Source organism: Symsagittifera roscoffensis, chromosome 1 (assembly GCF_963678635.1).
Source record: "Symsagittifera roscoffensis chromosome 1, txSymRosc1.1, whole genome shotgun sequence".
Taxonomy (NCBI): Eukaryota; Metazoa; Xenacoelomorpha; order Acoela; family Convolutidae; genus Symsagittifera; species Symsagittifera roscoffensis.
This window is the reverse complement of record NC_087062.1, coordinates 8683702-8696186: the sequence shown is the minus strand read 5'-3', so window position 1 is coordinate 8696186 and position 12485 is coordinate 8683702. Positions and strand designations below refer to the sequence as shown.

Genomic DNA, 12485 nt, shown 5'->3' with positions numbered 1-12485 from the left:
AACGTTTTTATAAAATCATTTTTTTTTCGGCTCAAGTTTTGTCTGCTCAACGATTGTCGGCTATGTTTTTTTTTTCGTAAGTTTTGTTCCGTTGTTGCTGATTTAAAATTTAAGTGTCTGGCATGTTTGCCTGGAATGAATTCCTATCGAGACATATTAAAACTGATTTGACCTAATTTTTTCAAAAACTTATACTTTCGGCTTTCTATGTTTTTATTTCAGCTCCGCTTCGCCACTGCGTTAAACATATTGTTTTTCTGATTTTAAAATTTTAAAAACAATGATATCTTCGCGGCGTAAGAAAAGTATTGAATGTTACTTTTTCCTCGCAAATGTTTCATTAGCCTGGTTTAATTTTAATAAGAGTTATTGAATCATAGGGATTACAGAATTTTAATTTTAATAAGAGTTATTGAATCATAGGGATTACAGATTGTTACTATATTCAGGGGCGGATCTAGGATTTTCTCGAGGGGGGGGGGCGGATTTTCAAAAAATTTTCCAAAATTTTGACGACCTTTTTTTTTTTAGGTCGACCAAATTGATTTTTCAAGCTCTCCCAAAGCACTGTTTTGCCCCTACTTTGGCTAAATTTTGTGCGCCGCAGGCAAATTTTTGAAAAACAGTCAAAAAAGCCGTTTTTGGGCAATTTTTGAAAAATTTTGACAAAAAAATCGCGTTTTTTTGGCGCGCGCTCCCCCTCAAAGTTAGTATATATGGGCGCCAAAGGCGCCTTTAGAAAAATTTTAGGGTCGGTCGGCCAAAAATGGATTTCTGAAAAAGTATCAAAGGGGGGACCCTTTGGGTCGGCAGGGGGTCAAATCCTTGAGGAAGGGGCGTCCGCCCCCCCGCCCCCCCCCCCCCCCCTAAATCCGCCCCTGACTATATTGTAATATTTTGATTTTTTTTTGAAAAATGTGAAGTTTAACTATGGAATTTACAGTTACTTTTTACTTTGTGATTTCAGTACACATGTTTGTAACGGAAATGATAGAAAACTCTTCTTTGTCCGTTGAGATTTTCCCGACTTCTGTTTGCTTTTCCAAATGCTTCATGGAATTGGTCAAGCTTCATTCGTCTTTTCGCCAATTTTTTTGGCATTTTATCATCAGCTCAAAAAGGTTTTACTCAGTTTTTGGTTAGTATATTCTTCTATAAGGTTTCGACTGCGGGGTAAAAAATCACTAATTCTACAAACTTTTTATATTAAGATTTTTTCCTTTCTGCTGAGTTTATCTCCGTTTCTTAAACGTCGATTGACAACTCAGTGTTTGCTGTTACACACAAAATGTCACCGATTTAATACAATCCAGATTACATATTCGAAGTAAACCAGCCACGGTTAAAACATATTTGTGTTTTTTTTTTGCAACTGAATCCTTCGTACGGGTTAAAATTATCATGATAAACCGCTTTTTCAGAACTACCAAAATTACAATCTCATAGCTTTTTTTCCAATCAAATAATGGCATGTCTGCATTCTGAATGAGTACTTCAAGGCACAACATTTTCACAAATTCAATTCCCAGCTGGGCAATTAAGCTTACTGTGCCTGAATGACCTACGTGAACATTTTTTAAATTAATTTTGAGCTCAAACTCTTGCCTTAAAGTTTCAAATTTTGTCGCTTACAATTGATATGTCTACTTAATACCGAAGGCCCGCTTATTTCAGTATTTTAAACTATACTTGCAGAGAGGAAGGCTAGTTTTGCTTGCGAAGTTCTAACGTCCATTAATGAAATTCTTGCTCTGATATGTAAAAGAACGGTTCTTTTGTTGTGCTTCCTTGATTACACAGCGCAGCATAGTTTAATACTTTTTAACCGGAGTCGAAAATTAAAAGGCTCATTTTGTGGCCGTTTTGATTATTTCAAAACATAAGGAATTTAAAAGCATTAGTTAATGCTTCATTTGTGGCTAGTATTTTTTTTTATAAAAAACAGCTATCAATAAAATGCATGTGATCTGCTTAGTATTTAGTTAATCTGTTTTGGGACACTTCGGAAAATTTTTTCTTTTTTTTTTTGCAAAAACTGTGGTTTTTCTAAAAAACTACTGAATCGTTTTTCAAAAAAGGTTACTTCACTACGTGGCTGCATGTTTGGCTAATCTCTTCTAACCTTACCCTACGTTCTACGGCCTTCGAATATATCAGTGAGAGAAACTGTAGACCCATTTTTTCAAATCTTTTTTTTATCAACGAATACCTTCTCAAGTTTGGGAATATCTGAGATAAAGTGGACGATCTTGTCCGAATGAGCGGCACCGCCATAACTTTTCTTGAAAAACTTATGGCCTGAGGAATTGTCTCAGTTTTAAATGTTTTCGTTGGAGTTTCTTCAACTTTTTTTGAAAAAAATTTCTACCAAATCTGAGATTATAAATTCAATCAAAAGGAGAACTTGTGGGAATTTTCCCTGCACTAAAAATTAATTTTTTTTGTAGAATATTTTTGGACATTTTTGGAAAAAGCCATTCTTTGACCATCTGATCACTTTTAAAAAAACAATGGGACATTTTTTGCAAAAATATCCCGCCAATTTTATTTTTAGGTGTTCGTTCAATCGAAGAGTTGTTTCTGAATTTTTTTTCTTTCATATGCAGCTACGCTCTAATGTTTATATAAAAAACTGAGGCATTTGAGAAAAACAGTTTCGATTGAAAGAACAATTTGTGAGAAATTTCCCTGCTTTTTTTTACAATACCCTGACAAATCTAGAATTAAGTGTTCAATCCAACAGATAGTTTGTGAAAACTTCCGATGCTTATGGCGCTACATCCTAGAATTTGACTAAAACAATTGGCTCTAGGAAAACTAGGAAAACCTCAAAAACTACCCGGCCAAATCTGAATGAAGGTTTCAATCGAAAGATCAGGTCGTGCGAATTTTCTATGCCCACGCAGCAAATCCCTAATTTTTCTTAACAACGGTGCAATTTTGAAAGTTTGATCCTTTTTGCCGAATTTTTTTTGAAAACTAGTTTCTCAAATATGATATTACAAGTTCAATCAAAAAGTCAGTGACGATACGTTATTCGGGAATTTTTCTAGTTTTTAGAAAAAATATGGCCTGAAAAATACCAACTTTTGACATTAGGACTGTTTTATCTGGCTTAATCCAAAAAACAGTTTCTGGGGTAAGTGTGTGCATATGCATTTGCTCTTTATTGATAGAAAAACCGCTATAGACTTGAGAAAATTCCAGTTTTTCGTACTTTAATCATTTTTTGATTTTTTTTCTGGTTTCAAACGGATTTATATATCAAACGCCTTAGCGTGCAACATTGTTTCAAATTTTCGATACGTTTGAACATGCAATTGCACTTCTCTGTATTACATGGTGTGTCATGAGCAAAGTGCAAGAGACATTTCCAACCCCGGTTTGCTCGATTTAAGTTTCGACTTTGAAAGTCGAGCAAATGGAGTTTTTCGACTGAAATTCCTCGGTGGAGAAACAATTTAAGGTCAAGCACAAAAGCGAAATATACCCGATATCGGCCGAGAAAGTCGATACATAGATTCAGCACAGTCGAAACATACCCAATTTTAGCCGAGAAAGTCAAAGCATAGGCCGAACTTTCTGTTATGAGCCGAGAAAGTCGAAACATAACTGATTTTGGCCACAAATTAAAAACATAAGTCGAGAAAAATCTGTTTTTTTTTCAAAAAATTTTTTTGAAGATTTTAATTATATTAAAGTTAGAATCAGAGAACAAAAAGCTTGCTCCCAAAAAACCGCGTCTTTTGATGAGATTTGCTTCCGTAAAACTAAAACTTTCAGAGAAAACTTTTTGCTTTTGGAGGTCTAAGGGTTCCTGAGAAAAAAAAACTAAATTCTACCTTTATTTTCAATTATCAGTTCTCAGATAAAGAGTTTCACTACAAATTTGTTAACAATATAAAAATAAAATGAAAAAATCAAAGTGTAAACAATAGTTTTTGACGCAGGGTTTTGCATTTACCAATTCGTATATTTAATTTTTAGTTCAACCATCATCACAAAGAAAAAATAAAATTGTTTATTATATTTTTTTTGTCAATTTACTTTTGCTATTTGGCAGTCAAGAAAGTCAAAATATAGGTGGAGTACAGTCAAAATATACCAATTTTTGTCGAGAAGGTCAAAAAGATGGTCTAGCACAGTCGAAATATTGGTCGAGCACTGTCTAAACATAAGTCGAGTACAGTTGAAACATAGGCCGAGTACAGTCGAAACATAACTCGATTACGGTCGAAACATGGGTTGAACACAGTGGAAACACAGGTAGACTGCAGTCAAAACTTAGTTCGATTACAGTCGAAACATGGGCCGAGAACAGTCGAAACACAGGTAAACCGCAGTCGAAACTAAGGTCGATTACAGTCGAAACATGGTTTGAGCACAGTCGAAACATAGGTCGATTACAGTCGAAATGTGGGTCAAGCACAGTCGAAACATAGGTCGAGCACAGTCGAAACATGTTTCGATTACAGTCGAAACATGCGTCGAGCATAGTCAAAACACAGCTAGACCGCAGTCAAAGCTAAGGTCAATTATAGGCGGAATATAACAATTTTTGTCGAGAATGTCGAGAAATTGGTCGAGATCAGTCGAAACATAGGTCGAGCACAGTCGAAACAGAGGTTGAGGACAGTCGAAACATAGGTCGAGCACTGTCGAAACATGGGTCAAGCACAGTTGAAACATAGGTCGAGCATAGTCGACACACTGGTAGACCGCAGTCAAAACTAAGGTCAATTATAGTCGGAATATAACAATTTTTGTCGAGAATGTCGAGAATTTGGTCGAGCTCAGTCGAAACATAGGTCGAGCACAATCGATACACAATTCGAGCACAGTCAAAACATAGGTCGAGCACAGTCGAAACATAGGTTGAGGACAGTCGAAACATAGGTCGAGCACAGTCGAAACATAAGTGACCTGGCTGGGTCGAACAAAGTCGAATACTTTTTTATGAGTGGAAAACCAAACCATACCAAAGTTTGGTCGACAAAGTCGAAACATTCCGAAATTTGGTGGAGAAAGTCGAAACAAACCGAAATTTGGTCGAGAAAGTAGAAACATATCGAAATGTGGTCAATGCGGTCAAAACACGTCAATTTTTGGTCGGGAAAGTCAAAACATAAATCGAGCACCCCCACCTGGGACGTCGGGACGTCACTCCAAGATGTTGAACTTTTTCAAGCCACTCCCGAACCTCACAATTGTCTAATTTGTTTGGTACATGGTGTCAAAATCAATAAAGTTTTTTTAGGTATCTTTTTTTTTATATACCTTTGTAAAATAAGTTTCAACAACCAGCTTCTTTTTTTTTTAAATTTCGTCTGATTTTCTGTCGTTCTGTTGTTCGGAAACCCGATAATATGTTCGTTGTGCATTTGTAGACGGCACTGGCTATGTGGGGGAGGCTGAGCTGGCCACTATATTCCAGCAGTTGGGGGAGGAGCGACTGGCCGACACTGAGTTGCAGGAGGTGGTGAGAGAGTACATAGTGGGTAGTGGGAGCGATGGCGCCATCAACTACGAACGTCAGTACTACCTTATTCTTATCTCTTTACACACTTGAGCCGCGGGATCGACTCCCGCCGGTGTCAGATATTTTTGTGAGGATGTTCGAAAGGATCTTTGAATTGCGCTATTTTTCTTCCTCGCGTGCAAATCTCTTTCTTGTTAACACAAATTGAATGGCTGGGAAGTCAAAATGTCACACTTTTGCGAAAGGAAACATTAAAGTGAGAACTATAAGAGAGAATAGCTTCAAATTAAACCTATAATCTACTTGGTTCCCGTTTCATTATAATTAAGCTTGAGATTAGGGTATGTATCAAATCGCAACAGACTGCGGGTAACATTTTTCTTACAGAATCCACTGACGCAGTTGACGGCTTGATTTTTAATAAATTCAAGCTCACTTTTATTCAACTACAGTCTAAAAAATGTTCATACCTTTCACTACGAAAATCGAGGGTTCAAATCTAGACAGGACCTGATCTCTATGCGAACTGATCATTTTTGGCCTAAAAAATTCATTTGTTGGCCCATCAGTTGTTTCCTTAAATTTTGTTTGCTTAGCCGCGACAGAACGAGCTGTTCCGGTGACTTTCACAATTAGCGAGAATCCGCTAATAATCGATTTTCAATTTCTGGGTTTTTGAAAAATAATTGTGATATGCGATTTTAGGATGATTTTTTTTGCTATGTTCTTATGCTTTCCTCACAGTCACAAGAAAGCACTAAATGTAGCTTTGTCTTAGATTTTAACAGTTGCCACTATCAAGTAGTTTGAAATCGCGTTTTTTATTGTAACTTTGTTTAAAAAGTCTAATTTTCCCCCTATTTTACATATGATTTCTTCGCCTTGTTTAGGTTTGTTGCTTTTATATATGCTTTTACGAATCAAAAATCGTATTTTGAGTTAATTTGAAAATATGAAAAATTAAAAAAATGTCGCTTCCTTTATAGTATTTTTTTTGCCTGAACACCACTGGCATAATTTTTGTTTCGCAAGTGATCCGGGACAATTTTATAGAAATATTAAGAACTGAACAAGATTGCTCGTATTAGGGCAAAACCCCGAATGCTCCAACTGCCTTCTGAAAACTGCCCAACGTCGTTAAAATGTTTTTGAGAACATCAATTGAAAAAAATGATAAAAGTTACAAAAAAAATTGAATATTCGTATTGGATTTTTTTTTATTTCCCCCACACGCTATGTCAAGTAAAAAGTGATTTTCTAAGTATCTAGGAAATTATTAACAGCGGCGATTATCTTGCCTAAAATGATTTTGGAACGGTTTATGAGCGGTTTAAATCGCCGCTTACGCGTTAACTATCCCAAGTAGTGGAACCTGATCCAAACTGTATATTATTATTGGTTATAAGTTAGATATTTTATCCCTATAAAATATTGAATACTAAACAATCATACTCCATCTAACTAACGACCCACTTATTTGTAAGTGCTGAAACTACTTGTGGTTTCAGCACCAGAGCATTCTGAATTTAACTTACAGCTTAGTTGCCTTTTCCAAGAGACCAACTCGTAACAAACCGGTATACTCTAGATCTATTGAGACTAGGAGATTTAAGAGTAAGATTAAGATCGGTATTAGACTGAGAAGTTGCACGAATCTATCCGGCCGAAAATAAGATAGCGTGACGAGCAGACGGTGCAGACTTTAATATTCCAACTTGGAATGAAATCAAAATTTTACATCCAAAAATAACATCCATAAAAACAACAAGTAGACTAGCAACATCACAAGGCTCAACCCTAACAAATTATGGAAAAATTCAACTTTTCCTTGTTCCCACTAAAACAATGGAACAAAATAAACTTCTCAATAAACCATTTAAACAAATAATCCGTATCACAGATATAAAACACAATATTATTGGAATTCCATTCCTCACAAACTATATACCAATTATTAATATACTAGATAGTAAAATTAAAATAAGAGATAAATATACAAGACTGCAAAACACCGCTTTAAAATTCATCCACAGAATGAATAAACAACCACCATTTTTTTCAAAATTTTACCCCATCTATAATAAAGAAAGAAAACATCTCAAACCACTCTCAGGTTACATTTATGAATTTCCAATTAAACAAGTTAATCAATACGACAAAAATAAAAAAAACAACATCTCTTCATGTCAGACTTTGAATTTAGACCAATTCACAAATTTTTTAGAGTAACAATCTCATCTATAAAATACATGAAAAACTCAAACTCCGATATTATTTCTCTACACGTGTATAACAATTCACCATACAAAATCACTTTACCCTTAGGACTCTTAGGATATTGCGAAACTAATTCAAGAACTTCCCGCACAAAAGAAGTAGCATACAGAGTGAATAATATACTACAACTATTAGATATATGTCAGTCAACAATCCTCGATGAAGAACTATCAATAAATAATATAATAAGTAATGAAAAAAAGAATACAGATTTTTTCACAAAAACACCTTATTTTAAACCAACCTTCAAAATTTCGCATTTTACAGAACAACAACAAAATTTCTTAACAATGTTCATTTTTCAACACTCCCAACTAACACAAAATAAATTTGAAAAATTAGCCAATTTACTTTTAAAATATCCAAATGTTTATGCAACATCTGAATTTGACGTTGGAAAAATAAATTCACCGCTACATTTACTCTTGAAATCTGACGCAGTTTTCAAAAAACAACGAGCAAGTAAAGTACCAATTCATTTACATGACAAAGTCAATAGACTTTTTGACATTCTAGAACAATACGAAATTATATCCCCAGTTAATTAAGAAGAACAACCGAAAGGAAACACCTTTATTGCCCCTGTTATTATCTTCGCCAAAGGAGAATCATTAAAATTAGTTCTAGATGCTAAATATCTCAATTCACTAAGTGATGAATCCAAATGTAATTGGCCAATAGAACCAATCCAAGTAATTTTAACAAAAATAAACGGTAAATATTTCACAACCGCAGACATGAATAGTGCATATAACCAAATGCCACTAGATGAACAATCACGACGACTAACGCAATTCCTTATTCTACATCAACAAAACGAATTTAATAGATTATTCTATGGAATATCCATAGGACCAGCAGCATTCTCAAACTTTATGAGTAAAATTTTTAGACAATTCATACTTAGTAAAAATGCAATCACATACTTAGACGATGTTTTCATGCAATCAAAAACAAAAAATGAAATGTTCATAGTTCTAGAAAAATATCATCAGATTTTACAGAACAAAAACATGAAAGCAGCCCCAGATAAATCACATTTTTTTTAACACGCGTAAAATTCCTTGGACTCATCATAGAAAAAGATTTTATAACACCACTGAAATCCGAATTGACGCATCATAGAAAAAGATTTTATAACACCACTGAAATCCGAATTGACGCAATTCAAAAACTTCAACCACCAACAAATAAAAAGAAAATACAAGAAGTTCTTGGAATGTAAAATTTCTTAAGTAAATACATATGTAAAATGCAATTATACTTAAGACCATTCTATAAAATTCTTAGACAACAAAATAATTTTGAATGGATAACAGAACACCAAACACGTTTTGAAGAAATCAAAAAACTTCTCATTGAACAGATTTCAAACACATTTCCAAATCAACCATTTTTTTGCATTGTGCGATGCTTCAATATTTGGCATCGGATCAGCATTATTACAATCCCACAGTGGAACAAATAAAACGAATCTTATTTCAGCAAACTCTCGCCTATTTACTCAAGCTGAACTACGACTCTCTACCCTTATGAGAGAATGCACAGCTATCATACACACCTTCACCTTAACAGAATATGCTTATTTGATACTTGGATCAAAACATCCAACAATTTTATTCACAGATCATAAAACTATCTTATTTCTTTTTACACAAAAATCAAATCCAAACCATAGAGTTTATAGATTTCAACTAATTCCAACGAAATTTCCAAACTTACACATAGTATGGACAGCAGATGTAACATTCGCCCAAATACTACACAGCGACGGAGCGTAGAAAAAATACCTATTAACGACTGGCAGGCGTCAGTTACCTTAATCCTACTCGCTTTTCACCGTCTCGACCTTGCCAGTTGATTTTCTGGTCTGTCTAGGGCAAAGTAAAAAGTTACCATTTTTAGGCCATCAGTCAAACGACTTTTGATCAGGTTTCGTTTACATGCGAACACAACCACATAGCTGAGTCTCGGATCCTCAGACTACGTGATTGTCATTAAAAACACGGCTCGAACAACCTATTTTAACATGTTTTTGTGTGACAGTTCTATATTAAATCCATTGGAGATGGATTGACCCTTTCCTCTTTCTAGCTACTCATGTTCTAAAATATCAAATAATACCGGTGTTAATTTAAAGTTTCACGACATCCAAGTAGCTATATAGTTAGTTTTATACAGTCCCTTCACATAAACAGTCTCTGGGGGACCAAGCCTCCGCTCCCGTGATATTCCGGCGATAACGCTCTTGTCTCTTCTATTTTTCGTCCCGGGAGGGTCCCGTGGTATATTTCTTCCCCCACTGAAGCCTCCTTCTCCACCAATATTCACTGCTAAGTGTCTTATCGTGCGTTGTTGCCACGATAAGAGGCTTCGTATTTTCCGTCTCCTGTACGACTGTTTTTCACAATATCTGTCGTTGTTCTGATTTTTGTCACTTTTTGGCTCAAAATGGCCGTTTTTCGTATTTCTGAGAAATATCAACTTGAAAATCGAAATTTTAAAAATAAGTATTCCAGAATATTCTGACCCTCCTTTCAAGCACTTTTTTGCTGTTAAGGCCTTTTCTCTCTTATTCGTGCTTCGTCGGAAGGTTGCGCTGTGTCATCTGGCAGAATGGCACATACTCCCCGGACAGTCCCCATCAATGTCCCTATTGATCGCATAACACCGGGTTATCGTCAAGTAGTTATCCAGTTTTCTGTAATCAATCTTACAAATCGCATAAGAAAATGAAATTTATCTACCCCACCTCAACTCACTACGTGTTCACAAATGGCATCGTACTACATCTCACTGCCTTTCAACATTTTCACAAAATTTGCACCATGAGGAGTGTCCTAGATAAAATTTCTTTTCTGACTACTTACGTCGTCTTGCCATAAAACTTCTTTTCGCTCTTTGTGATTAAAAAGTGGGACGTGGCACGGCCACGCACCCGTTAAAATTAACTTAACTTCACTCACCAAGTATAATCAGTCATTTATGCGGTCCTTTCAATTTTAAAACTAAGAAACTCTGTGGCTAGGAAAGTTATTGAGTTACCCACCCTTCTCGAGCGAGTTTACTCAAACTTACCATGTCGCCACACAGTGAATTTGTGTCTTACACAGGTTAAAAACTTCAGTTGTGAATAAATAGGTAAATATACTCACCTATCTTCCTCATATACATACATAAATAGCCATAACTAAAATCAACTATTTCAACAATTTTAACAATTGCAACATTATAGTTTGGTCTGACCAAACTAGATCAAAACAAAAAGTTTCACAAGTTCAATAATCAAAACTTGGTTGATTGGTTCTAGTTTTAAAACACAAAGACAATCAAGTTTTTTCTCCTTCTCTTCCTTTCTTGCTCACGTCTTCACTTGTTCTCTTCGTTCATCATCTTCATTCCATCGCTTCTCCATCCTGATGTTCATCATCACTGTCTTCCAGAACTTTCTCCAACATGTCCATAGAGTTGCGGGCCGTGCCCCAACTCTCCTGCTCCAACAGCCTCGGTTTGCAACAAGGTCGCAAGTCCACATTCACCTTCTGCTCCCGGTTCCTGCAAAAGCTGTTGTGAAGACATAGGCTCACGTTTCGTTCTAGGTCAGCTCTTAAGACCTCTTTCTTCTCATCTTCAGTAACACAAGGCGCTCCAGCTACCCGCTTCACCGCTGTGGTGACCGCGTTTCTGTGCGTCAAGAATGCTCTCTTATAGGCTCCTGGTCCTATATCTAGCTGGAAAGATTGATAGGCTTCCGTGTTCCTCGACATGTGACGCTTCGCGCGTTCATACATCCATGATGTCATCACTGCACGGAACCAAGGCATCAATCTTTGCCTCGACCAAATTCTCTCAATGGCCCTAGGAATTCTCAGAACCTTGCAGGTGGTTCTGAAAAGATCCAGTTCACGACTCATCTTCACGTTGCTCAGCTGATCAGGAGTCGGCACGGCCGTCTCCTGCTCACTTGTGTCCGCGTTAGCCTCCAGCCATCTCACTGCCAGCATGGCACTAACCACCACGATTGACACCTGTTGATTCTGATCGGGCAACCCCGTAGAGTACAACTCCTCCACGTCCCATACTAGCATTAGATTCCCGCGTTTGGGGTACCACAACGTCTGCGCCAAGCAGTGGCAAGGATACTCCCCATGGGTTCTCACTATGTTCCTTCGGGTCCGATACCCTGAGGCTCCCAGCAACGGTTCCACCTCCATCAGGATTCTGTGTAAGTCGTCTTTCTCTTCTATGGTGGGGAATTCAGTGGGTAACGCTCCACTCGCTTTCTGTTCCTGGAACTCACTCACATTGCCTTCGTTTAATCTCAGAAACTCTTCACCCACTACGTCTTGCAACTCGCCTTCAGATCTCTTCGGGACTGCCCGAAAGATCTTTGCCAACAAATCATGTGACCTCTCCGACATCCTGGCCAACCTCACGCACTTTGGCACAGAGAAAAGTTGATCAATCAACACCTGCTGTGTCCTCGCATCCATCACCACCATGTGTGTAGGATATCTACTACTGCAATATGGTGCGGAGCTTGAACCCACCAGATATTTTGAACCAGTCGGTTTATGATAGGCCTCACTATCTTTCTGATTCATCTCGTTCTCCAGAGCTTCTCTCCAGCCTCCGATCTTCTGTTCCGTTTGCAATGCTCCAGGGAATACTTCCACGCTGAGGGACGTCACTAGCTCATGGGCACGCTCCAGGCGCTCAAGCGATTCTA

At 36.9% G+C, this 12485-nt stretch overlaps 2 protein-coding genes across 3 annotated transcripts in view; one reads left to right on the top strand and one right to left on the bottom strand.

Moving 5' to 3' along the window:
- The window catches only part of LOC134857177 (46 kDa FK506-binding nuclear protein-like), a 211039-nt gene that overhangs the window by 81787 nt on the left and 116767 nt on the right, over nt 1–12485 (bottom strand). The gene's annotated exons all lie outside the window — the stretch shown is intronic.
- Nucleotides 1–12485, top strand: part of LOC134854179 (uncharacterized) — a 91342-nt gene that overhangs the window by 10758 nt on the left and 68099 nt on the right. The window contains exon 5 of the mRNA XM_063870332.1: nt 5388–5531. Coding sequence (XP_063726402.1) covers nt 5388–5531 — 144 coding nt within the window. The remainder of the gene's footprint in view (nt 1–5387; nt 5532–12485) is intronic.